The 27,431-nt window shown below is 47.9% G+C and overlaps 1 protein-coding gene across 1 annotated transcript; it reads right to left on the bottom strand.

Moving 5' to 3' along the window:
- Positions 1 to 790: 790 nt before the first annotated feature.
- SLC13A3 (solute carrier family 13 member 3) lies at positions 791 to 27,001 on the bottom strand (the record flags this gene model as incomplete). The annotated part of the gene is given in 15 exon segments (XM_082007366.1): positions 791 to 976; positions 1,583 to 1,720; positions 2,073 to 2,234; positions 2,597 to 2,709; positions 3,979 to 4,076; positions 5,087 to 5,191; positions 6,979 to 7,074; positions 9,394 to 9,519; positions 10,400 to 10,585; positions 11,311 to 11,377; positions 13,098 to 13,143; positions 13,146 to 13,174; positions 16,259 to 16,422; positions 16,759 to 17,024; positions 26,891 to 27,001. Coding segments are annotated over 15 exon segments (1,893 nt in total).
- Positions 27,002 to 27,431: the final 430 nt, after the last annotated feature.

Here is a 27,431-nt window from a genome sequence, read left to right as displayed (position 1 = left end):
CACAAACCTAAAACTGGCCACATTCACCAACGGTGAAATACCACCGACGTCCAAAGTTACATCAGAAATTAATTTGGTCCCAAACCCCCATCTGTGTACTTAGTGCAAAGAACCAGGCAGCAATTACTGTCCCAGGTTTTCAAAATACTGAACACGTTTGGAAACAAACTGTTGCCTTCCTGTTTCCAAAGCTTGGAGTAATGCACTGCGTCCCACCGACACATCTCCTGAATCATCCCTTCATGCACAAACCTGAAGAAATAGTCTTCACTCTTCATGAGAGAATTACTCATGAGATCGTAATGAGACCCCATCCTTCGCATCCGGCTAGAAGCACCCGGCCACACCACCTTCCCCCAGTCAGGTTCTGATACACACACTCACATTGGGTTGCACATAAATAATCCAGTTGCCTCCACCCTGTTCCCAGGGCTACTCTCCAAAACAAGGTAGGCTATCAGAAGCTAGAGCAGCAAAGCTCACTGGCTTTCGCATGGGGAGAGGCATCTACCCAAAGATGCTCGACGCTTACAGGTCTGTCCAGTTAACAACGACCTACAACAGATGGACTCTGGGAGAGTCTGATTGGTACCTGTGGAAGGTGGGGAAAAGATCTTCAGAGAAAATAACAAATGGATGTTGTGACACCGACCAGTATTTCTAAAAATAAAATTAAACCAGAGGGTCCCATACAGTGTGAGCAGCCACGTGGCTTTCCTCCTGTGCATACTCTGATGATTCCATTGCCCAAGTCCTAAGTGAGTGAGTCCTTCCCCGGGGGTAGCTTTGTTCATATTTTATTTAGTGCACTTAAAGTGACATTTTCTACAGCTGTCAAGAGTGAGGTGGCATTTTCTGCATGGATGTTGGCCCATGCAGGGAAGGTCCCCAGCTGGAAGATGCTCTTGGCCCATGTGTTCATAGCCAAGCTAAGCAGCAGAACTCCCATAAGATTCATGAGCAACCCCGTTCTTGCCTACAAAAGAAATACAAAGACAGCTGTTGAGTTTAGACTGGACATCTACAGCATGTGAAGCATGAAGCTATTTGAACATAAACATTATAAAAATGGAAGGCTTAATTGCCGTTAATATTAGCAACATCTTAAGCAGGCTTTCTTAAGCCACAAAGGCCATTCTGCAGATGCTTACCAAGCTTTGATCCATCAAAAACATTAACATCTGTTTAACCTCAGGAATGTGAGCAGGAACTGCGACTGAGCCTAATTTTACTCATAAGCTTTATTTCACTGAGCTGGGGAACTTTTGCTGTATCCAGAAACATATGAAAGTTGAGCTGCTGACACTAGCAGGAACAGAAGCCGGGTCTGGGAGATGCTGAGCGCATTCAAGACCAGCTTTGTCACCATTTGGAGCCACAGTGGCTCCAAATTTCACAGGGCCAGATGTCATACAGGCTCCTTCCATATCCCCGTGCCTTCAAGCACTGCTGAGAACAGTATCAGACTTCTGTCTTTTCACTTTACTACATATTGAACTAGTAACAATCTGGAAAACTCCTTTTTTAAACACTCCACTCAGGCTGACTGCTTTCAGTTTTTTCTGTATCTAAAAGAACTTACCATATCCTTGACCATCAAATGTCCAGAAGAAAACGCAATTGAGTTAGGAGGTGTTGAGACTGGCAGCATGAATGCGTAAGAGCATCCTATAGTTCCTGGTATCATTAAATAGAGGGGATTTACTTTCAGGCGAATGGCCTTGAAAAAGAGAAAGGAACAGAAATTGTACCTTGGGGATTAGAAGTCATAGGCAGATATATCAAAGAACACAAACAGCCAATGCACCGTGCACAGCTGTATCCCACACTCCATGATAAACAATCATATATCTCGCCAACAACATCTGAAGGATTATTATCCTTCGGGGTCCACGTTATGCTACAGGCACTTGCTTTGCTGCTCCCAAGGATTTCAAAGTGCCTGAGGCCCAGGAGCAGGAGAACCGTAGGGTGCCTGTCCCAGCACAGACAGAATACAAACCTGCCCATCCAAGGGGCAGAGCGAAGAGGAGAGTAGAGGAGGAGCTGGTCTTGCCATGGGACTACCTTACCAGCTCTGCCAAGACAGGCAGAAAGATGATAATAGTGGCGGTGTTGCTGGCAAACTCTGTGAATAAGGCGATGACAATCGTGATGAGGATGACAGCCACGGGTGGTGGTACCCCCTCCAAGGGATGCAGACGGCCTCCAATCCAGACAGACAAACCGGACTCCTGCAGAAGGGGAGAGCAAACAAGCTGCAGAGCAGAGCTCCTGCATCCCTGGAGGTGAACTGATCCTCTCCTAGAACTGCAAATTACACGCGACCTTCACCGACCCACACAAGCACCTATGTGCCGTGTTCTCAGGGTATTTAACAGCAAGCAGCTTGAAAGGAGTTGCAAGATCTCTTCACCTCCTTAGTTATCTGCTGCACACTGCTGTCACTAGGAGTTGAGAAACATGTCCTTCAAGTGTTGTGACCCCGCAGATGCAAGTTTCCCAGAGCCAAATGAGAACCCCAAGTGACTCCGTGATAAAAATCCAACTCCGTTGGGCAGGATGACTGCAATGTGGCATCTGCAGCAGGCCTCACCTCACAGCCCTTTGCCATGGCAAAGCCTCCTCCAAGCAGCAAGATGATGTTCCAGGGAACTGTCTCTTGGGCCTTCCTCCAAGTCAGCAAGGGCTGCGTCTCAGTGTTTGGTGCTAGAATAAGAGAAAACCCCCATGTCAAACACCCACCCAGAGAGGAGCATGTCAGTCATCATCTGACAGAATGATATCATGAGCCTGACATCAGTGCTGAAGCTCACCAACCACGAGTTGCTGATGGTTAAAATATAAATATGGAGTCTCTTAAGCTAGACAATTAACAGATCATTTAACTTAATATAAGAACTTTAAAAAAAGGAAAAGAAAAGAAATTCTAGCCCTTAAGGATTTCTTTGAGGCTTTCTTGAAGGAACACTTTAATATCAGGTCAATGTTCCCTCTGTAACAGACATAAACATTGTCCTCAACAAATGGGAGTCTGTGGAAGGAGGAAATTTTCTACCATTTGAATTATGAATATGTTACTAATTTTCCACTTGCCGTTCAACAGCCGGCGAGTTTTATAGCAGAGAGCTCGTCTCCCCTAAAGGCCACCTCTTAATACATGATGAAGTGAGCTCTGTCATATGGAAGAATGCGCTAATGGGACTGTAATTTTCTGTTGAACAGGGTCACACATATTTTATCCAGAGGAGGCCTGATTAAACATATTTCTGTTTATGGACAGCACAACAAAGGACTCAGAGCAGCCAGTACTTTGTTCCCACGGACCCCAGGTGGTGCTGCACCATCCACAAAGGGCCTTCGTCAGCTGCATCTCCACATTAAGACCATCTCTTATTCCAGGTGGCTTGTGAATTAAAATTTGTATCTCGTTGCTACTCAAGAGAACAGATCCAAGATCTCAAAAGATTCCTGGTACCAAAACCTGCTGGAGAGTTTGGGATCTAGGAGTTTAAATTCTAAATCATTCTGGGAAGTGAGGGAGGGTCCCTATTTTTGAGTACGGACAACTAGCCCAGCTCTGCCCTCTCAGAGGTTCATGCACCCCCCTGAGGGACAGGAGCTGTTTGGGAGTCAGAAACCAAACCTCTGTTTCACAATCAGGTCTGCTACGGTAAATCAACACTGATTTCAGTTCGCTTCAAGCCACCATGGCATCATCTCTGACAGCTACATGAGCAACCGAGTCATTTCTGTAATCGGCAGCAGGGCAGCGTCTGCTAAACCTCTTCTGGCGCTTCAGAAAAAATCCTCTGTATGATCAAATCGCACCTTCAAACCACGCGGCTCCCGACGGCCAGCGCAGCTGCTGGGGCTGGTGCAGGTCCAAGCGGGGATAGTCTTGGCTCTTGCCCTGTGCCTGCCCTGCCAGAGCACAGGCGAGGGCAGAGTCCCTGCCCAAAGAGGTCTCCTGCTTACCTTTCAAGTCAAACCACCACCTGAAGGAAGGTTTTTGCGAAGGGAAGAAGAAGAGTATAATCACAATGGTGATTCCCGTAACTGCGTCTGAGATAAACCTGTCCAAAAGCAGCAGAAACACTTGTAAGAAGCACAATCCTGTAGAATTACAAAGTTTCTGAGAACAGGAATTTACCAAAGAAGATTACAAGCTTCCATCAGCTTTGAACAACGCTCATTGTTCACAGTTCTTTTCTTTTTAATTCCCCGTCGAGCTACATTTCTACAATGGGCTGCAAACCCCCTAGAAAAGCTGCCCTACAAATGTAAAAACCAGGATCTAATCCCCACCACACTGATGCTCCGGCTGTTCTGATTGCGGAGTCATGGCCAGTCCATGAGTGGTTGTGAGGACAAGTTTCTTCAGCTCATTGCAGGGAGGAAGAGGGGCAGAGCCGAGATCATCTTGTTTATGAGAGTTCTTTGCAAAATGCTCAGACTCTAAGGTGAAAGGCAAGCTCCCTCCAGCAAAGAGCTTAAGCATGTGTTTGATCGTAAGGAGCTATTAACTGATGAGGAAAAAGTCCGTAACTACTTTGTTGTATTAAGGAATCATGCATTAATCTAGGGCTTTATTTAAAAAAAAATATGAAGGTCTCTTCTGTTAAGAAGTAACAACACCTTCTCTGAGCTGTAGCACTCCCCGACTGCTATATCCGTTCGTCTTCCCAAAGTATGTATGTCACAGGGGAGACAAACTTGTCAAAGACACAGGATAGCACTCAGGGTCAGCTCCTGCCATCTCTCTTCAGTCTCCAGACCTCCAGTGAAATCAGTGGATCGCATGAAGAATTCAGTATTCACTGTAAATGTACCTATAAACAGCATTCCCAACATTAAAACCCTAAGGATGACCTCAGATAGACATATGCCAACTTCCCACCAGGCTTCATGTACCTCCCCCGGGAGACAGAGACAATAAAGCTGGCTCTGCTATTTGAAGCTCAGTTTAATTTATTCCAGGAAACCTGAGTAATAGTGTTAAGCAATGCAATCAGAAACCCAGGAATCTCAACGACTTGGAAATGCTTTTGAAAAATGTGACAGTGGAATGAAAATAAAATCTTACCCTGGTGCAAAGAAGCTTGCCCAACCTGGAATGAATTTGGGATCCCTGGAGAAAAGCATGAGCGCAAACATGCAGAAGAAGAAGAAAATTGCCTGTTCGGCAAACCTAAAATAAAAAAAACAGAGTTAAAATGCTGATGTGCTAAAGGGGTGGATCCAAGCTAGGGCAAATATTGAGCTCAAGCTGCAGCGGCTTGGGTGAGAAGTTAGGCTGGTTTTCTAAAAATAACTACAGTGAAACATTGGAATAGATTGTAAATCTATTTGTAAATATTGATATCTGCCAGCAATCTCTTATCGGAAGACAGTAAGGAGAGACAAGACAGGCATCAGGAGTGCCCAGACCAGATGTCACAACAGGCGTACGCAAGGTTGACCCTCTGGCTGTGGCAGAGAGGAAAGGCCAAGGAGCTTCTCATGGTCATTCCTCTCACCACTGCTCTGGGATGTCCCTAAGGCACGGTCAGCCAGGGACAGCTTCTCTCCAGCTCAAGCAGTGTAGAAGGATGGCTGAAATTCAAATCATGTATGAGACAACAGGAACAAACTTCAAGGTCAAAATCTAAACAGTATCCCTTAGACACATGACAAACAGCAGGGCAAATGACAATATCATTCACTAAGTATCAGGCTTGACTCTAGTGGAGTCAAGATTTAACCAAGACCATACCTCAAAACACTGTTTAAAATCTCTCTGAGCAGAAGGAAGGGCATTTAAACCATTGGGAGGAGGCCACTTGCATTGATTTTAAGTTATAGGGTTGCTAATCAAATTGGTAGAGCATGGCTTAATGGACTTTCTCACTCCTAGACCTCAAAGTGGGACTTTGATTCTTTCAGAGACATTTTGCAGGCTGCTCGATAATGTACTGAATGGAACAAATAATAAACCAATTTCTTTCATTTACAGCACAGGCACAGACAACTGTCTTTGAAGAGCCACTCCATTTTCCACACAACAGCAATAATTACAATGTCAATAGCATGACACAAACATTTCTGAATCTTCACAGCATCGCCACGAAAATACTATTTTACAGATGGAGAAACACAGACCATTTAAGGTTAAGATGTTCAGTTACAAAAACCTTCACCAGCCCTGGCTGCCCAGAATATCAGTGGCTGGATGGACATACCTAGGGTTTGATTCTTGAAGACACTCAACTTTTCCTGCTTCCCCCTGTTTTGGCATTTCTCAGAAGTCTAAAACTCATGTTTTTGCTGGTTCCTTTCTCCAAAATCTGATGCCCATCATTGCAATTTGCACCAAGCTTTTTCCAGAAGACAAGACCTTTGAGAAACTACAATAAGAAGCTAAAAGAGTCTTGTTCTTTCTTCACCTAATACAGTTGAAGGAGTTATTCAGAAAAAATAATGTATTCCATGACATGGATTTGACTTCTTTCCATATGCTTTCTTTGAGCAGCTATTACGATTTCTTAAAGTATATCCACAATCTATATGATTCATATCTATCATATGATTCATCAGCCTTCTCAGTAAATGCTTCCTGCTTCACACAATAAGTATGCACAAACGTTCAAAATTCAGCCTGTGTTGGTTAGCACGTAACACCCACAGGATTGTTTTTGTCCCTGGAGCAGAAAAATTACAAACAGTAATTAAACAACCCAGCATGAATTCACTCTATGACATGAACTTTGTTCTTGAGAAGATTTTAGTACAAGCTGCTATTCGCGATTATTCCCGTTAGTGAAGGTGGAGAGGCTGGAGTGTGGAGCAAACTCCAGCAGCTTACAAACACTCTGAGTGGAAACATCTATTTCATTTTCTTCTAAAAAATTCCATTTCCCCCAGTTCTCCGCTCTTAAGACAGGACGTTTCCAACCCACTTGATTTCTTTTTCATTTTGGTCCCGACTTCACGACTCACTTTATTGGACCCAGTTTCTGGTAGTCCTCCTTTATCACTTCTCTGGCTCGGGCTTCTGCATCCACTCTTATATTTGACTTTTTCATTCTCCAGCCCCTGCCAAGAAACACAGATATATCTTTACATGCCTCTAACATAACTGACGCGTAGCAAATGCTGCATTTACCGCTGCAGCACGTGCACGCACGACGCACTCCTCAGTGCCTGCTCTGCAAGTTTCAAAGAGCCGCACACCTCTGCTGTTATCCCCACATCATGAAGACTGATGATGAAGAAGGTCTCTGGTGCAGATACAGGCAATAAGGCCCTGTTTTATACATCCTTTCTCTCTGCATTCATACAACGGAGAACCTGCAGAGGTTAGGAAGTTTCCTCTCATTTATATTCTAAATTGTTACCTCCAGCATGGGCTGCGATTGCCAAAAGAGAATCCCAGCACTGCAGGATTTCCTCATCTCTAGTAGATACCTACTTGGACAGAATAACTAGGAAGAGAGTGACATGGAAAATTAATCTGTCCCTCCGCTTCTCAAGTCACTTGCAATTTCCTGGGTGATCCCAGGATTCTGCTGAGGATCAGCAAAAATGTGAGGAATTTCTAACTGGCCGGGAATGTTAATGTGCCCCTGGCTAAGCCTCTTAGCCCGGCCACACCGACCGCACACACCGTTTGATCCTCTGTAGTATGTGCATACAAATGATATACTCGTATCTCGCACCGCATCGCCCATCACATCCCATGCCGCCGCACCCGGCTTCTAACCCCGCCTGTGACCTTGATTAAACCTAAAAAACCCAACTTTCTGCATCAGACGCATCTGTCTGGCCCCGCGGTGCCCGTGCCTCCTTAACTCATTCCCCATCGCAAAGGGATATCGTGTCTGGATCTTCTACGTGGATGAGTGGTTGAACATTCAGAAATTCCTGAACCTCAAATAGATATGCTTGGCCTTTTAATTTCGTATTTTTCGGGGGGGGGGGGGGGGGGGCGTTACTGACGGCAGCAGCATCTCAGCTCAGCCAGCCTGTGCCTAAGCCTTTGAATGTCTTCTGGAGTCAAGCAAAGCCGACCTGCTCTTGGAGCGACGTCCATCTACCTGTACTGTGCTGCCAACACCAAGGACTTGGCCGTATAGACAGTCCAGCCACCATCCCCGAGTCGCGACACAGCAGCCCGAACTCCCGCAGACGCTCGGCTGCGCTCGCGCGGCTTTGCAATGTCTCTTCCGAGGCGCCTCGCCCCAGGGAATACTGGTATCTGCGCCGGCCCAGCTATCCCAATAAAGCCGGGCTTTGCGTGGCAGAGGCAGCCAAACAAAACAAAAAGCATCACGTTCTCTGAGCACAAGAGCGATTTGGCATTTTGCCGGGGGCTTTGGCCAGCACAGCTGCCCCTTCCCTCACCTGGTCGTCTGGGGAATTCCGGACGCGGGAATTCAGGCTCCGCTTGCACGAGCCCCGGGCGCGCCACGCAGAGCGGCGCAGGTCGAAGCGGCCGTGAGCCGGCAGAGCCTCCCGTGAAGCCCCACGAGCAATTTAAGGACCAGTGTTCGGCATTTTCTGGATTGAAACTTTCCCATTGATTTTTTCCTGTCTCTGAGACAATGTAAATATTTGGACACCTGTGGTCTCCCTCCCCCCCCTCATCTATTTGCATTTTAAACTTAAAATAACAATTAAAGACTTCTCTAAATATTAGAAATTCTGTATGGTCCCTGGAGGAAGCAAGACTGTGAGTTTGTTGCTATCACATATGAGAGTGTGTCGGGGGAAAAAGGGCTCCAAAGGAACCAGCACGGCAACGCTGCAATCGTTTTAAGTAGTGTACACTAGAGGTTGCATGGATCCAGCAAAAATCTATCGGAAAAACATGTTATTCTCAGTTACAGATTAACACGTTGTTGTAAAATTAAGCCCTGTTGTGAAGTAATCTGTTCCAAACCCAAGTTTTTGCCCCAGGAACAAATCCTGGCTCTTTTACGTCCTAGGAGGTTTTTGCTACTAATTCCAAGGGAACCAAGATTTCACGCTGGTCTTCAAAGTTTGGTCCTGCTTTCCTTTCTGTCAGTGAAAATCTGCCACTGACCTCCACAGGCTCAGGTCAGGCAGTAAAACAACCTTTAAAAACCGCATGTTTAACTGAATGAATATATAATATGTATTCTGTACAGATATGTTTCAGTTACATAAAGTATATGTAGCTATGAGATATCTTTAAAACACTCCTGTTCCCTACCAGCTTCTTAAAAATAGATGACTTGTTACAGCATGAGCATCCCGAAGTTAGTTGTGAAACCCCCCCACCATCCACGAGATGATCCTGGGTGATATCAGTAGATTTAGTCTGAGAATCATGATGAATCACAATGCTGGTAATAACCAGACAACGTATATGTATAGTGAATATAAACATACCTCAGGTCAATTCCTCCATACAGAATGGAGATCCATAGCCATCCCAGGAGAAGAAAAATCAGCATTAAAGGAAATGCAAACATAAACCAAGAACCAAAGTTCACCACATCACATTCTGGAAAATAACTAAGCAAACGTGAAAAATCAGGTTAATGCGAGAAGGGAAAAACAACCCTTCAATTCAAGGGTAAACAAACATCTGAAATCAGCAGCAAAATATCCCACAAACTTCCCCGTGTGTATTAGCCGTTATCTGGGCAGTAGGAGATTTGGGGACTGTTGTCTTGGGACAGCCCCCCAGGCCACCCTGCCACCCACAGCTCACCCAGCCCAGCTGTACAAGCCTCCATGGGGAGATCTGAAAATCTCCCTCCAGACGGCTGATGTTTCACACAGTGATACTCCTGAACGCCCGGGATTAAACCCTGCTACAAGAACTGCTGGAGAGTCTGAACGTGAACCTCACGGGGATGCTGGACATACCTAGGAGAGCCTGAACATACTGCTTGTAGAGGCCAGCAAAGAAATCCCTGAGGGCACTTGGGATGGCACAAATCTCTGTTCCTGTGCACACAGGAGGCATCTTTTATGACTAAGAAAACGGGTCAGAAGTAGCGGGTTCCTTATGTTCCTTCCTACCATCGAGCGGTAGATTAATTGCTCACAAAACACTACACGGCCTGTTTCATCGGAAGAGTTACCAGATTAATTGTAAGCGTGTAGTCAAGTCCCATTAAATTCAATGGGATTAAGAGCATCAGTAAGGTGAAGCACGTATGCATTGGTTTGGCTGACAGCCTGGCTGGGTACACTGGAAATCTGCTTATTACGGCTGAGGCTGATGCAACCACCCTCTACATTCATCTGCTCACAGTTTCCCAAAATGTTCTGGAAGGGCATACATTTTGCAACCTAGTTCTCGGCACGGACGGGAATTTCCTACAGGGATGGAGAACGTGTCTCTGTTTCCCAGGATTACAGGGCTCTCCAGGATGGCCTCCCATACCTCTTCAGCTGTCCCAGAAGGATGAGGTTTGGTGCAGTTCCCGTCAGCGTTGCTGTACCTCCGATGCTGGCTGCGTACGGGATTGAGATGAGGAAACCTTTCCATATATTTGTTTTGTATTCCTCCTCCTTCTTTAAGTCTGAGGGAGCATCGCTGGCAACCTCCTTCTCCTCCGTCAGATCTTTGCTTTAAAATAGTCCAAAAGAGAATCCGGTGAAAGCCCTGGTTTAAATACGGCGCAACCACTTCAGAGCCCTGACAGAAGGAAAATTCACAGTTTTTAGAAATCCAAGCTAACACTGTCCTCAAGGACGCCTAAGCAGCTCAGTGCAGCAGAGGGGTCTGCTCGGTGAACTGCCACGCGGGACCAGCAGCCTTGCAGAGGGAAGAGCACCCTCAGCACCCGTCCATAGGAGCTGAGGGTGCACGCGCCTTGCCCAGCCCCTCGGCAACTTGTAACACTTAGCATGAAGTCCACAGGACTGCTAGAAGGGAAAAAAATAAAATTTGATAGCACTGAGAGGAAAGAAGTATCTGTTCCTGAAAAGATGCTTCCTTCCCGTCGTTGTTATCAAAGCAGGACCATCACCAGTGTGTAAAACCTGGTGGGTTTTACATCACCAGCTTCACACGTTTGATGATCCTGAGAAAACCAAAGCACAGTTCCTCAGCAGGAGACACCTCTGGCTACCATTTCAGAGTGGCTGGAAAATCTCTGCAATGATTTGGACATGCAGAGTGATGCTGGACACACAGAGAGGAGGGTTTCTATCATCAGGCTGCTAGTGATTGGGATGTTTGGTATAATCAAAACATTTCAATGATTGAATTTCAAATTCCTAAAACTTGGTCTAACTCAGGGGATAGTTCTCTCTTTCAACTGTCTAATACAAACTTTATAATTAACTTACTCCTCAGTACTTGCCAGAAACTGCATCTCAGTTGGTACAGTGTAAAGCTTATTCTGCTGTAAAGATGCTGAAAAAGAAAGATTAGGACTTTAAAACAGTTCAAAGCATCTAGAAAATTCTCCGTGAACCAAACAGAGGAACAGAGGAAACAACTGCCATTTACGGAGGAGGGCCTGTCAAACAAAGGGTGAGCTCGTGCCACCGGCACAGGAGTGCCTGGCAGGGATGAACAAGCCCGTCTCCTCCTGCCACCACTCTGGTCCCATCGCAGCACCCAGCTTCTCCTGCAACACCCAGACGTGCTTGGTCCTTTTACTAAAACTGCCACTGGTTGGACTCTGGGATCCTCTAACATGAGCAGGAGTTTCAAGTTACCCCTTACCAAGTCACGGGTTTGGGTGGGGGCTTTTTGGGGGGGGGTAGCCATAGCTTATTCTTAGGAAGAAAAACTGTTGGACCTGATGCATCTGTAAGGCATGTTCCCAAGGTAGAGCAGGAGCACTCCCTGCCACGGAGCTGCCTTCCCAAGGGATGAGAGTTTATTCCCCTGCAGACACCTAGTGCAAAGTCACCGTAAAGCTGTAATTTGCTCGTTAAAGACAAGAGTGGGGCACATCTGGGGATTAGGCTTTGTACCAGGTTCTCTGAAATCCACCCCGACAGCAAGGGCCATTCCCAAGCCCATCGTCTCCTCCATAAATGACAGACCCTGCAAGCTGAGAGACTAGTCCCCAGCACAAGTTTAGGGCCACCCCGGGGGGGACTCTGTTGCATACCCAATTCCCAGGGACTCTCCTGCATATTCCACACAGGCTCTGCCTCACTGTCCTTATCACCACACAGGGAACGTGAGCAGGACTCAGGAGCACTTGGGAAAGGGCATATTTTGACCAGAATGACCAGCGTTGTCTTCGGCAGTAAACTGGGAGGTGTACACCACTCTACCACACATACACATATGGGAGAATTCAGCAATCAAAAGACAAAAATGCAATACAATCACTCTTTTTTTACCAGATCTCACACTAAGGCTTGTGGCATTTGTAGTTCTGGCTCATGGCTTGACCTTCTGAGGTTGGGAGTAGAGGTGTGCCATTAAACCCCATTTTCCATGGTCCTCCTCAGGACTGGCACGCTTGTGACTTTTATGACCTTCACCTCCCCACCACCGCTGGCTCCACTGCCCTTCCTAGGGCTCTTTGGACATTTTTGGGTCCAGAGGCCTGTGTCCCTGCACCTTCCCAGGCTCTGCAGACCACAGCATGAAGAGCCCCTTTCCTGCCAGTGCCACCCCATCAGTCCCCAAATTTCCTTGCACGCTTCCTCAGCCCGAACCATGATCCTCTTGCTACCCATATATGCACCGGAGACCGAAAGCAGTGCATGGAGAGGGGCCAGTGGTCAAAGTCTCTGGACTCATCCGCGTGTGCACTGAAGACACAAAGCTCGTTCCAGTTCAGTGAACCAAGGAGTTTTGCAAAGTCATGTTTTACACATCGCTAATTTACCGAATTGGAGTTAATTGGCTTGGATGCACACATGCTGAGCTTTCATCCCAGCCATGGCGCGATGGAGGGATGTAATTAGAAAGACAAACATTAACCCATGGCTGACTGTTGATCCCCCAACTCATTTAGCCCAAGGCCTCTTACCACTGCTGCCCCACTCAAGCCTAGTGCTGACTCTGCACACAGACATATTACACTCCACCTCTTCACATTTTTCAAATATTTTCCCTGCTACACCCAAACTCTCATCCCACCTTGCCAGGACCATCTGTGAGTTACCTCTCAAGGAAGGTCTGCAAAAGGCAACTGTGCAAAGGAAATCCACAGTTGCTGCAGAGCAAACTTTTCCTGGGAAACTTGCAAAAAGGAGTTGAAAATTGTTACAGGTCCGTAAGTCAAAAAAGACCAAAGGCCACTGAGGTAGGACCTGGCTATACACTCTTCTCACTGAGCAGTACGAGGATTCAGCGGCCATTTCACCCAAAACCCTCATACCTTAGAGGCAGAAAGGTTTGTCCTAGAAAAGTTTGGCTTTATTGACTTTTTTTATTGTTTCTAAAAAGTTGAAAAAGCCTGAGAGGGAGTATTTCCACTCACCGAGGGGTGCAGGCAGCAGAGCTGGGCCATACCCTGCCAGCATGGGCTGGGGTTAGGCAGCCAAAGCTGGCAGCAGTGTCCAAAAATGCACATTTCCCACCTGCCTCTTTCGAGAGATCGTTTCCAGGTTTGCAAACCAGTGAAACACCTCAAGCACTGACTGCAGTTTATCTCGAATTTGCAGAAGATACTCTTTATGCAGGAAAAGAAAGGACAGTAATATTTTCATGTGATTTTTACCTGGAGATACTGAAGCTGCTCAGAGAAATGAAATATTGCCAATGATGGGTTAGTGGGCAGAGAGCAGGAGAGAAGGTCAGGCTCACTAGCTTGTCACACACCTATCGCTGGAGATGTCAGACAGAATTGTAGGGCATCTATAACCCACCTCCAAATTGAAAATCCTGGAAGTTGAAAAAAGCCTGTAGGTGTTCAGTTCATGACCCTGCTTCGATCAACCAGAACCAGCTGGGACTTCAGCTGCCAAGGCTCATCTAACTGCATTCTTGCATCAGCAGCCGGTAGTGTCAAAATGAACACAACACTACACCAAATTTTACCTATCAACAAGACAAGCATGCAAATATTTACTGATCTATAACATGCTGCCCACATGGTTGAGCATGGACATAAGTGATTGCAGCCTTGAGGTTCTCTCATCAGCAAAAAAGCATGACCAACTGATCAGAGACATCACTTGAATTCTGGCACTGTGTGCGTAAGCAAAGCCCTTCACAAAGCTGGTTTCATAGGCTTGTTGAGATTTCTTCAGAAAAATCAAATGCTTTTACATACTACATATTGTTTAATATACTTTTAATTCATTTTTTTAGCCACCCAAGTATTTTTTAGCCTCCTGGGCACTGCTACAGTGTTATTAAAACATATCCATGCAGATTTGCAAACTGACTTTATCATATGCCATTGTAAAAGTTTGCTTCCACATACAGTCCCCTCCCACAAATAAATTTGCCTTTCTTTTTTGGAACACAGATTACAACTCAGATCACAAAAACTAAGTGAACTATGAAATGAGTATACCTTTTTCTCAAATGCATATTCCTTAAATTCAGTCAGGTTTCATCATGTCAAAAAAACTAACTGCAGCAGCCCCACTGGAGATGTGCAGCCAGCCCTGACTGCAGAGGACACCCAACAGAGGAACACCCTGCAGAACGCTCACCTTCACAGCTCCGCTCCTAGGCGTAGCTTCAGATTCGTCGCTTTTGACTGACTTCAGGTTTAGGGCTTCGTTCAAGGAACTCAGCTTTTCTCATCCATTCAGAAAGATTACAGAAAAGGATGAGTCTACCTTGCGACACTAAAGCTCAAATAAAAAGTCTACAAGAAAACTTGCATTTTGATGTTGTACATTTTACAGATGACTCCTCCTTCACTTGTATTGCTTTTGTAAGCCTCTAGCTCAAAAGAAAAATACATCATCACGCCATCACATGATATTTGCAAAGCATCACTTTATTCATTCTTCTACTTGCATGCCTCTCCCTTTGCCTTTTGCGGCTTCTCTCACCACTGTAAACATTGTGAGCCAAGGACGTTAATTTTTTTTGTGCTTGCCCATGTCTAGGACAATGAGGGTCTTGACTTTATGTGTTCCCAAACTCTACTGTATTTACAGTCACAGCTACACAGTCAAATCATTTCAGAGGATGGGGTCAAGAAGGTTAAAAGCAGACTGACAAAACACAATGCTTCTACAGAATAAGAAATTATAGCAAGAAAGTCAGTGGGGTTGATTTTAATAGATGCGAACAGTCAAAAATTCATAAAGCAAATGTGATAAAGCAACCTGGAGTGCAAATACCTTATGATTGCTAGACATCAATGATGAATGATTGATTATATCTTTATTAGAGTATGCACATGCTTGAGTTGTCTTCTGGGGACTCACTGGGAACCAAAAAGCCATTGTTTTTTAAATCACAAGGGCAGAAGAATTACTAATTAGTGCAAGAAAGGGAAGCCGTGACTACTGCTCCAACTACCAACAATAGCTGCAAAGAGGACTTCATTACTTCATTTCTGTTTTGCTGTTTCTCATCACTGTCTGCCAAGAGCCCAAACTCCTGGTAGATGACTTGCGAAGAGAGGGCTGGAGGAAGACCTTATCTGACTGCATACCCGTGACCCAGCCTGCCCACAACCTGCTCGGGAACACCACCAAGCAGGAGCATCAAGCTGGGAAATCACAAAGCACTTTATCAATAGGTATTTAACCTGCCAGCCTTCCCTGTCCTCCTCCCTTTCTCCTCCAGCTCAGGCTCCAGTTCCATGGGGGAACAAATAGGAGAATGAGAGGAGAACCTAAGTGTCCAGGAGCACATGGCAGCCCTTCTTCCTCACCCGTGCCCTGCTCTCGCTGCCTGGCCAGCACCTTGCCTCTCCCTGCAGCAACTCACCATTATGTAGCACTCATCTGCCCAGGTGTGGCTATCTACAGCCCTCCTTGGCTCTGACTGTCCCCGCAGCGAGGCATCCCTATGAACCCCGTCACCACCGTGCCCACAGAGCTGGCCTTCCACTCGTGCCAGCCACAGGTTTATGGGGCAGGTTGGCTGGGCATCACCATTTCTTGATTTTTCCAGACAACTCACAAGCATTGCCTCCTGCATGACATGAGGAAGGGGCAGGACAAAAGGCAGTTTTATGCCAATACTCTTCCACTGCAGTAATAAAGAGTGTATTAAAATGGGACCAGCACTGAGATCAAGCTGCAGCTGAGAAACCTGGTACATGTGCCAGTGAAGTCACTAAAATGGGGCATATTTGACAGCAGCAGGGCAGACCTCAGCTGGCTTATACTACTGCTCTGTCTCAATTACCTTGGTTTTCTTCATTTCCCCTGTTCATATCCTTAGATGTGTCTTTCTCCCCAAAGAGGCTTTTTAAAATTGCATTTGCAATTGGAAGCATCATAGCAGTGGAGGCAGTATTACTTAACCACATGGACAGGAAAGACGTTGTCAACATCATCCCTAAAATTAGTCTGGAAAAGAGAAAAAAGGAAAAGCTGAATTTCTTCAGTTTGGCAAGAAAAGCTCATGTGCAAGGATAACAAAACTAATAGCAAAAAGGACTTCTGCGACTGTCCTGTAACTGGACGGAGCACAAATACGGGGCCGAAAAAAAAGATTCTCCCTGTGGTCTGCTGGCCTCTAAGCAAAGGCAAACAGCTCAATAAACGCAATAAACTGGAGAAAAGGGGTTGCAGACAGCTCTCTGGTATGGGGGACACTCGCACCACGACCCAGCACAGCGGTGCTGCTCCCCGAGCACCTGTAGCTCACGTGCCCCAGGGACGTCCCCCTGCTCCCGTAGTCACCTGGCTGGCTGGACTCCCACCAGCATGAGGACCCGGAGCGCGATCCTGCGGTGTAAATTCCACTCCTCAATGGCCGAAGCCATGATTAAGCCACTGAGGAAGAGGAAATTGGTGTCTAAAAAATATTGTGGGCAAACTTTGTTAGATGGGAGGATCCCCAGGAAGGGAAAGAGGACGATGGGAAGCAGAGCGGTCACAGCCAAGGGCAGTGCCTCCGTGCACCAATACAGGGCCATCAGCAGGATCACATAGAGACATCTTCCTTCCTGCAAAAGGAGGAGAGAGGAAAAGTAAGACATGTGGCATTACAGAGACATCTTTTCACTTGGAGACATTTAGACAAGCAAAATGCACCAATTATTCCTTCAAGGATACAGTATTTCTCCCAAATCATTTCCATCAAGTGCAACATCTTCCCCCCTACATTGTGTAGGGCTTCAGGGCTTACAACAGTCCTCTGAGACCACAGCAACACCCAAATCCTCCTCGATTGCCTGACCCTCCTACGCGCTGCCGGTATCAGCCAAGGAAGCTCTGCAGAGCAGGGACGGTCCAACACGTTGAATTAGGGTGCTAATCCTCAGCAGGCACGGCTGCTAACATCCTCGGGTGTCCCAATAGCTGACCCTGTTACACTTAACGTTTGTGCTTTCTCCCCAGCTTCCACAGACCGTGCTTTGCATGGCTATGGAAAAAACAGCCTTGAGACGGGCGTACCTAGTCCCCGCATTCGCAACAGGAGGCACAGAAAGGTTTCTTTTCTTGGATCAGAGTCTCCCAAGAGATCTGTGAGAAACCATTCCATGGCAACCCATCCCAGTCCCTACGGATATCGGTAAATCAAGCGTCCTGGTGTCACGCCACTTCCTGAGGGCAGGGAGCTCGCCCATGCCCAGCATCGCCCCAGCCTCGGCCAAGGCTGGCAGAAACCCAGTGCCCTCGCGCCGCAGCGTGAATTCATTCACCCACCCAGGAGGCACAGACTAGACCAAGGCCATTTGTCATGACAGCCCCGGCCGAAATAACGAGCGACGGAAAGAAGCCAGGAGAACGGCTCCAAGCCCGGGAGGGGAGAGCCCCGGGGGGCTGGGCTCGGTCAGGGCACGGCTGAACGGGGATATTGTCAGCGGCCGCAGGGCAGAGCGCCCACAGCGCTATAAATAACAGCCGAGAGTCATTTGGAAGCCGCAGAGCTATTTATTTTACCGCGCTTTTCCAGCTTGTTGAACAGGTTGAATTGTTGCTCAAAGGCAGCTCTGTCCCTCCGCTCGGACCGTGCTCCCCGGCGCCCGCGGCTGCGCTGGCCGCCACTTTCGCGAGGGAGGCGGCCCTGCTCCGCGCCGCGGCTGGGTGGGGAACAGCGCGGGCGGGGACCCGCGCGGGGCTGCGTTTCGGGGGTAACGTGGTCCCGGCCGCAGCGCCTGAGTGTGCGGCAAGGCACCGGGGCAGCTGCTGCCGAGCCACGACTTGCCCGGTCACCTGCAAAGAGACTCACTCCGGGCGTTAGCCGAAGGCGGGTGTCCCCGGGCTCCTAGTGCGGACACCAGCCCAGTCACACCCCACAAACGGAGGATCAAAAATAACCATGGCAACTGAGAAAGCCAAAGAGCAGAATCTACCCTGACACCCTGCCGGGTGCGTGAAGCTGAGAGAATTGAAGCCAATGTGGATTTATCGTTCAATACAGCTGTAGTGAGTGTTTGAAAATTGGCAAGAATGACAAAAATCTCCGATTTGCTTTTAGCACTCAAGTTTCGCGTGTCACGGGCAGTTCTGCTAGTAAAGCTCCAGTGCTTCAGTGCACGTGGAAACACAAATACCGCAGAACTGAGAGTAATTTGCTCTGATTTTTTTAATACGTTAATCGCAGAGGAGTGACCACTTTATGTGAAGTTCCCAAGATCTGGATTTAAAGACCATTTGCAGTCCTAATTTTTGACCCCAGTAAAATGACACATGAGATACTGTGAAATAAGCCCTTTACATTCCCAAGGCTCAGCCCTGGCTCCTGGCAGTTCCCAGGAGCTCCCCATGGCTTCACTTCCTCCAAACCAGCAGGACCAGAGCAACAAACCTGGCAGTGCTAAATTTTGCAAAAATATAGAATCATGTTTAAAAATGTTTGCACACCATACTAGTGATTTCATTCCCAGGGCAACTGATAACTTCCCTTTACTCTGGATCTTTTTATACACCAAAGAAATAGCTTTGGTCTCATTAAGCCCTTTCCCATTTGATCTCTAAAGGCTGTATAAATAATTTCTTTCTCCCACTGGCAAAACATTCTTCAGTTTTCTGCAAGGAAAGGTGCAAAGTCAACTTCAAAATGGAGACACTTTGACTCTTACAGAGCAACTGAAAATATTTAACACCACATTGATATAAGAGCGTATCAGTGAAGGCTTTAATTGACTTGATGAAATTGATGAAGTATGATTTCGAAAACTAATTATAAGTAAGGGATATTTACTCTCTGGTGTATGGAAAACGTTCTGGGAACCGCTGGAATGAAACACAGCATGAATCTAATAACTAAGCTTCACTGTAAGATCAAAAGCCAAGGAGTAAAACTGAAACAGGGAAGAAAACTACTGTATGGAAGGTTTTCCCAGAATTTTGGAATCTATATGGATCAACAGCAAACTGCTTTAAAAAGAAAGCCATAGTATTGTTTATCCAACTTATTCTACTCCAAAAGAGGACAAATTGCACCTATGTTAAAGAAATTTTTCACTTAAGGTAGGACAATCATTGAATCAAAAGGGAACAAGACCACTTCAATGTGAAGAAAAAAAAAATAAAATCTAAAATCATTAATAAAATTTAATCAAACTAAATAAAATTGAAAAGTTTTTGGTTTCAAGATATCTTGCAAATGTTAATTAATTAATGCCCCCAGTGCCCAGCAAACTTCGTTAGTATGCAAACAATAAATGCTAACAAGTATCAGAAGAATGGTCTTTCAGGGGGATGGCCAGGGCTGCCCACGCCGTGGCGTGCAGGACCATCATGCCCACATGATCTTTATCCTTCGATCCCTCCGCTGTGTGTCTGCCAGACTCCTTCTACTTCTCTCACCTCCCTGCAGCTTTGCTTTTATTTTTTTCAAAATAAGTCTATCAAAGTTCAGGGGGAAAAATGGTAGCACGTATGAACTTTAAAATGGGTCTTGTGATTGGGTTAATTTTATAACCATTTAATCATTTCCAGGGAAGCGCTCGGTGGCTCTGGACGGCAGCAGCTCTCCATCCTGTTGCTCAAGAGCCTTGGGAACAACCTCTGCCCCTCCAGACAGATCCTGTCTTCGTTGCACTGAAAGCACCGGGGATTTTCCACACAGGGGGACCTGCTGAGCTACGGCAGAGGAAGCCAAGCCACGAGGTTGTCTCCCGTGGGCAGGAGAGCTGAAGGGAGCAGGAGGTCTCCTGGAAGGGCAGCATCCCAGGGAAAAGAGGTGCTGGCAGCAAATGTGGGTCAGATAAGGCAAACCAGCTCACCGAGGCGTAGCACCAAAGCACGGTCATGCACGAGCCACCAGTCCCCACCGCCACCCTGAAAGGGGACATCAGGAGCTCAGCTGGACCTTGTTCCCCATCAGCCCCAGGCTGCTCCTGGGCAGCCCAGTGCTGCCTGCCCAGCATCCATGGCCTCCCCACCAGACAGACCCAGTGCCCGAAGAAGCCCTACCCTGGCCAAGCTTTGATTTTTCCTCCACCTTTGCAGGTTACATGGTCATCACAGCCTCATTTCCCCAACATGGGCTCTCCCCATCGCCCCTCTGCCCTATGACCAGGCAAACGAGTGGCAGACAGGCACCAGAATCCCTCCAGGACCTCGATCCCAACACCAAGAGACGCTTTGTCTGGAACTGGAGCTCTTGAAGCCCTTTTATCCCACTACCAAAGGAACAACCTATCTGTGACACTCAGAACTACCCAGTACAAAAAAGTACCGGTGGCTTTTAGCATCTCGCTCGCACTGTGCTACTGGCCATCTCGTTCACACTGCAGGCTCTCCGATGGGATGGGTATGTGAATCTGATTTCCACTAACCCAGCTCCCGCAAACATTATGTAATCTGGACATAAACCAAGCCCTATTTACCAACCTTCCTGCCAGCAGAGTTGTTTTGCTCCCACTGGGTATTTGCAGAGTAGCTAGAAAGGGGCCAGTAACACAGGGGCATAAGCTGTAAGAGCTGCAGGGAAGATATTTTGCTCTGGAGTTATGCTAAAAAGACGTAAAACTTAAACACTTTTATTTAAACTTCTTGAAGTATTTTGTAGTTAGCAGAAAAACAGAGTCATTTTCTCTATTTCGCAAACAGGATGGCTGAAGCGCAGAATCGGGCAAATTGACCAAGATCACAGAGGAAACTAATGACAAAAACGAATGAGGTATCACAGAGAAAATCTTCCCTGGCTCAGAGGTCCGAGGGTCACACCTTCTCTTGGAGGCAGCAGTAGAACCCTCAACTTGAAACATGGATTGTGAAGCTAAAACAGCACAGCGTGAAAGTTTGACACCCTGTGTGAGGTTAACAGGGCTCCCCTTTTGAATCTCCATTTCAGCATCAGGGTTTGGTTTTGTTTTAACATAGATCCACTACATTTGCTTAGGAAAAAAAAAAAAAATCAGTGATGGTGAACCCACCACAAGTTTAGTAAGCCCCTCCTACAGTTAACCTCACTGTTAAAATTATGTTGTGATAATCTGAATCTGCCAGATTTCAATCCTCTGCATCTTCTTATATGCTCCTCCTTTATGCCTTAGCCTGGGCCACCCTTACTCAAACTCTGCTCGCGATGGATGCCCATTCAAGGCGATCAAGTTACTCCTTGCCTTTTTGTTCTTTAAAACAAATAGGGTAAGCTCCCACAGCCTTTCATCACATGGCCCATTTTCCAGTCCTTTACTCAGAATTCTGAGACTTCTTCAATTTGTCAAAGCCGTTTCTGAGCTGTGAAGCCAGACTGGAAGGACGTTCTGGTGAAAGCCACAACCTCAGCAAATAGCCTGGTAGATCCTCACTGCTCTTGCTCAACTTTCACATCTCCATACACACCAATATCACATTAATCCTCTTGGCTATGGGTAGCCAGTCTGGTAGCCATGTTCAGCTAATTACATATTGCCATCTCAAGCCCTCTTTTGGCATCTGCTTCCCAAAAGGGCCTCCAGACCAGCCTGCCCTGCAGCCAGCAGTCCTGGTGATCTCCATCTACCCTGGGGCACGTAGAAACGCACTCAGTTTATTGGTTCACAAAACTCCTCAGGCAGCTGTTACAAAATTCTTGTATGGAAGTTGCCTAAACCCGTAGATTTAAAGTAGCCAGGGTTGGATGCAAGTATTTTAATATCTCTTTAGTTACTGTCACAATAAAAATATTTCATTATCAGTCAACTTATGATATAGGACTGTACTACAAGCACTTTTCTGAATACAGAACAAAAATGCTTCATTGAATGTGGCTTCTTCTGCGTTGTCCATTTATCAACAGAATACCATGGGCCAGATTCCTTTTGTGCCACACGCTCGAAACACCGCTCCTCACCCTCAATACCCTACCTACCCCGGGATTTCTTCCCCAATTCTTTCACATCCCTTTTCATGTTTTCTACAGTTCTTGGCTCCCAATCTGTATTGCCTTTTGCCCCCAAGTATTGCTGCGTTCGCTTCCCCTCTGTGCCAGCTTGCTTTCCGCCAGGCTTGTGCTCTCTCCAGCCTGAAGCTCACAGAGCACATGGTAAAATGTAGCCACCCCACTTCCAGTTACCACCCCTCCTTCCTCACTGAAGTTCTTCCTCTCATCTCTTTTGACTGACCATTGCTTCCAGCTTTGTGAAATTGGCCTTTCTAAATCACCAGGCACGTACACGGCAGAGATGGACTCCGTGAACGAAACGTATCATCAGGCTACAATCACTTATTTCACCTGCCAGGCTGCTCTCCTGACTGCTCTTTGCCTGCCTGTGCTCCTGCTGTGCTCTCCAGCCCAGGATCCAGCTCCCCTCCACCACTCCCAGCCCACCACCCCACTCGCCTGCATTTGCCTCACCCCCTTTCCCCACAGTGCCATCATTTGGAGATGGACGATGTTCTTTGCTTTCAAGTGCAAGCAACATCATTTTTCTTCTGGAAGTTCTTAAAGTCTTCCTTGTTCTAATCAGGAGGACTCATTATGTTCAAGTTAATTTAAAATTGCTCTATGGCCACTGAGGAAGTCAAGTCTGTTTTCTGAAGGCATTGGGCCCTATTTGCCTGCTCAGAGCTCCTTTTAGCAGATTTGGCTGCCTCAGCTGTTACCAAGCCAAGAGGCTGTAGACATTGAGTTCATTAGAAGATGTTGGAACAAGCTCTTTGCACAGCTCATTAAAAGTGCCCCCCATGCCCCTTCCAGCAGAACAGTTCCTCCAGCCTCTCCTGCCCTGCCCGAGCTCTTTGCAATCATTCACAGCCCTCTGAGCAGGGGGTCGCAGGCACTTCCACTCATGGGACAAATATTCAGCCATTTCAGCAGCCGCCAGAGCAGGAGGTGGCACACAGACCCGTGTGTGGAGAAGTGGTTCCCAGGAAGCGGCTCCACACAGAGCCTTTCCTTCTGATGGACACAAGTCACTGTTCCAGCCACAGTTTGGGGAGCACACCCTGAGGTCTCAGCAAACCTGTCCACAAAGCAGAATCATTTCTCTATTTAAGAGGAAGGAGATTGCAGACAAACCCACTTATAGAAGTCTCTCCCTCCATGACGGCAACCTACAAAGAGCGTCAAATAAAAACAAGGGCTGTCAATGTGATATCAGCACCAGTGCCAGCCCTGACATTGTCCCTCTGAAGGGACTCACACAGAGATCTGGAGAACAACCACTGCGGGCTGACAGCTGCCAAGAGCTTTAATAGCAGACTGCAGATAGGGATGCTGGAGTTCATCAGCAACAAGCAAGGTCAGACTTGATGGATGATTTTTCTCAGAGGATTTGGTCTCCAGGGATATGTCATCTAGGTGCAGGTTTCACTGCAAAACCCATTGCACCCAGACTATGATGTCACTCAGAAGTACATACTAATCCAAGAAGTCACATTCTATTTGTGATTCTCTGTTAGATCAGCTTTAGCTCATGATTTCTTGGTCTCCAGATCCACCTGAGACTAGTAAAGGCTGAGCCTCACTGCTTCTCATTTCCTACCAGTTTCTGTAACACCCTGTGGGGTAGCACACCGACCAACCCAGCAGGAACATGAGGCTCTCCAGCCCATCCAACTCTCCCATACTCCAGATGTGAAAGTACTTGGTAGCATCAAGGTTGCTACAATGACTGCACCGCACCCAGGAGCTCCTCCTGCCCCAGCCCACTTTCCGTGAGTGCCCTGCCTGGGACAGCTTCCCACCGGCAGCAGCCCAGTCAGTTGAATTCCTGCTGAGATGGAGCTTGCTGGACACCCGAGGCAGCTCTTGCTACCTGGCTGCCCAGGAGAGCACGAGGCTGAACTCGAGTCCCGCATTAGGATAAACCACCCGATCCGAGCGGTGCAGCTGAGGGCACACATTTTCCATCACGCGCCAGGATAACTTCCCAACTCCAACACCACCAGATCCCCTGCCTGCTGAGCCCTTGCCTGTTCCCCTCCTTGGTGTTTTTACACCGCGGTTAAAAGCGTAACCTGCTCCCGTCCTCTCCTGCAGCCCCCTGCGGCGCGGGCTGCGGAGGGCAGTCCGAGCAAGCTCCAGGCGTCAGAATTTAATCCCCTGTTGATGCAACAGCAAGTGTTCTTTCTTGCTGAACAAGCGAGAGACAATTTCGTGTTGAAACTGTAGATGAATCACTGACCCCTGAACATGAACAGATACGATTTTCTATGGTAGCTCACAGCTACAGGTTCACCCCTGTGCCAGACGTGGGGGGAAGCTGGCGAAGCTGCAGTCAGGCTTGCTTGAAGTGTTGCGCTGGTTAACAGCCACGCGAGCATCAGAGTTTTGACAGCGACCAGTGTAGGTACTGGCCAGTCTCACTGCCACCCACGGTTAATGCACTTGGTGCCCATGGAAAATGAAAAACAGATCGCTAAGGTGAGCGGGCAGACCAGTCAGCTCTGCCAGGGCCCCTCCTTCCCTGCCCACAGCTGCCCTGCTGCTCCTTCACCCTCTCAGCTGCAAACACTTCTACTTTGCCATCACCAGTTTTTCCTTTAATAAAAGAGCATTGGTCAGACTGGACGGTGCCTGAGGTCCTCCGTGGGCTGCACCCAGGAACAGGCTACCAGCATGCTGCAAGAGTGGAGCGGGTGCGAACAGCACCATTACACCACCAGAGGCTTTTTTCTTCTGTACAAGTAAAGAAATCCCTTTCCTGAACACCCAAATCTTTACACAGCCTGTGTAACAGCACACACGTCCACCAGTACACAGAGCATCTGGATGGATGGCTTCCCCGCAGCACAGTGCCAGGTCCATCTGTGATTTATTCTCACAATTAACCACTGCATGGTTCAGGCACACGCTTGTGCTGAGTGTACGGTGTCTCCTCACCCTCTAACCATATCTCATGATTTTACAAGTGCCAAAGTCAAACAAGATACTATTAAATATAATTGAAGTCACTGGTTCAGCTACCGTAAATGAATGTACAAATATCATTATCTACTTATGAATTTGCAAAGGAATTAAGTACCTGTTGTGCAATGTGCTTTCTGCTCTTTGAGGCAAACATTTAGTATATTCCTATTAATAACTCACCCACTAATGCAAAATAGAAAAACAGGAGATTAAATCCAAAGAATTTTCTCTTTTAACACATGGTGTCATTAAATAAAGCAATGGCCATTCTTTTTTTTTTTTTTTTGGACACTTATTTTGCTATCTTGAACATAAAGGTTTCACCTGACAAGCACTATACAGGCAGAATTAAATGCCACCTTCATGTCCTTACAACATCGGAATCATTCTGTAATCACTAAGTACTGAACATCACTTATTTTCTGACGTAAACAAAGTCATTCTCAAATGGATCTGAGTCAGAAAATAAGAGTGAAATCCTGCCCATACTGAAGTCAACAGCACAAAATTTCCCAGTGACTTCACTGCCCCGTGGACTTCCACCCAGGGCTCAGCGGCTCCTGGTGCCCAAGAGCTGCGTACATGGGACAGCTGCAAAAATCCTCCAGTCTCCAAAGTTTTGCCACAGATTGCTTAACGTGCAGCCTAACACATGTGCCAAAGCCCAAACCTTACCAGGAGACCAGTTTATTCCACATCTACAGGACGCCACAAAAATCTCACCCGCAAAGCCTTTTCAGCTACAGCACCAAAGGTCCCCCCGAGAATCGCCCGCAGCGGAGCAGGTGGCACTTGCGGCTCCCCTGCATTTCCCAGCCCTGCACCACAAACCCCACTGCATGGCCACTTCCAGCTCCGCAGCATCCCTCTCTCCCTGCCCACACTGCTGCCCAGTGCGATTCCCATGGCACAGGGGATGGGACAGCAACGCCAGGCAGCCTCTGAGCCCCGGGCACTTGCCTTCCACCCCAGCTCTACAAACACTTTGCTGGGTGATGCTGGCTGTGGACCTGCTTTGCCTCAGTCTCCCCAGCTCTCCTTTGAGAGCTACTGATAAAAACTGCAGTAAGCAGCTAGGTCCCAGCAAGAAGTACTAGGCAGTGCCACTTAGGTTGAGCTGACTCTGAACCACAGGTCCCTTACACTTCCCCATGTCTATATAAGCAACATAAACAACAGCTCACGCTACCTATTCCTTCTTGCCCCGAAGAAGTTAAGATAAGCCCAGGATGCCCCCTCCCTTCGCGCTCTAAGGCGGCTGCAGAGGAGCTGTGGCAGGCAGCAGCCTTCGGCGGTCCCGTCCCTCCGTGGGGCAAGCCTGGAAGGTAGCAAGGTGCCCCCAGCGAGGGCCCAGTACTGCTGGGGCTGAGGAGCAAGGTGGGACTGAGCACCAGGGCTTGGTCCATGCCCCCAATCAGCGTCCCCAGTTTGTGCTCCCCGTCCACGGCCCCAGTCGCTGCCCCCCCGCTGGTGCCCCCAGTCTGCGTCCCCTGGCTGCAGCCGCACCCCGGCCCGTGTCCCCCTGCTCCGTGCCGCCCCCCCCAGCGGGTACCCCCAGCCCGCAGCCCAGCCGGGTACCTTGGGGGGCAGGCTGAGCAGCACGGGCAGCAGCGCCAGCGGCGCGCACAGCAGCACCACGAACCGCCGCGCGCTCCACGCCTTCTTCACCAGCGCCCCCAGCGCCGCCATCCCGCGCCCGCCGCCGCTGCCGCCCCCGCCGCCGCCGCGCTTTATCCCGCGGGAGCGCGGCCGCCCCGCCCCGCGCCGCCAGGCCGGCCCGCCCCGCCGGGCCGCCCTTCGCCCCCCTATACTGCCCTGCCAGGCTGCTATACCGCCCCGGCCCCCGCATCGCCCCCCCCCCCCCCCCCCCGCGTACTTCACCATTTTGCCAGCCGCGGCAGCTGCGGCCGCCCCCTTTTTGCAGCCGGAGGGGGTCGGCACCAGGGACGTCTCGAAACTGGTTGAAAAACTCCGGCAGCACAAGAGCTCGTTCGGTTTGACCCGCTGGGTATCGCTGGCCATAGAATAGCACCCGGGTGTGCTAATAACTGAGGCTCGATACATCTAACTGTAAAGAAATAGTGAGTATACAAGCGGCTGTTAGAGGTAACACCCGTCC

This window comes from Phaethon aethereus (assembly GCF_964289735.1).
Source record: "Phaethon aethereus genome assembly, chromosome: 16".
Classification (NCBI taxonomy): Eukaryota; Metazoa; Chordata; class Aves; order Phaethontiformes; family Phaethontidae; genus Phaethon; species Phaethon aethereus.
The sequence above is the reverse complement of the archived record's forward strand: the minus strand, read 5'-3'. Positions and strand labels throughout refer to the sequence as shown.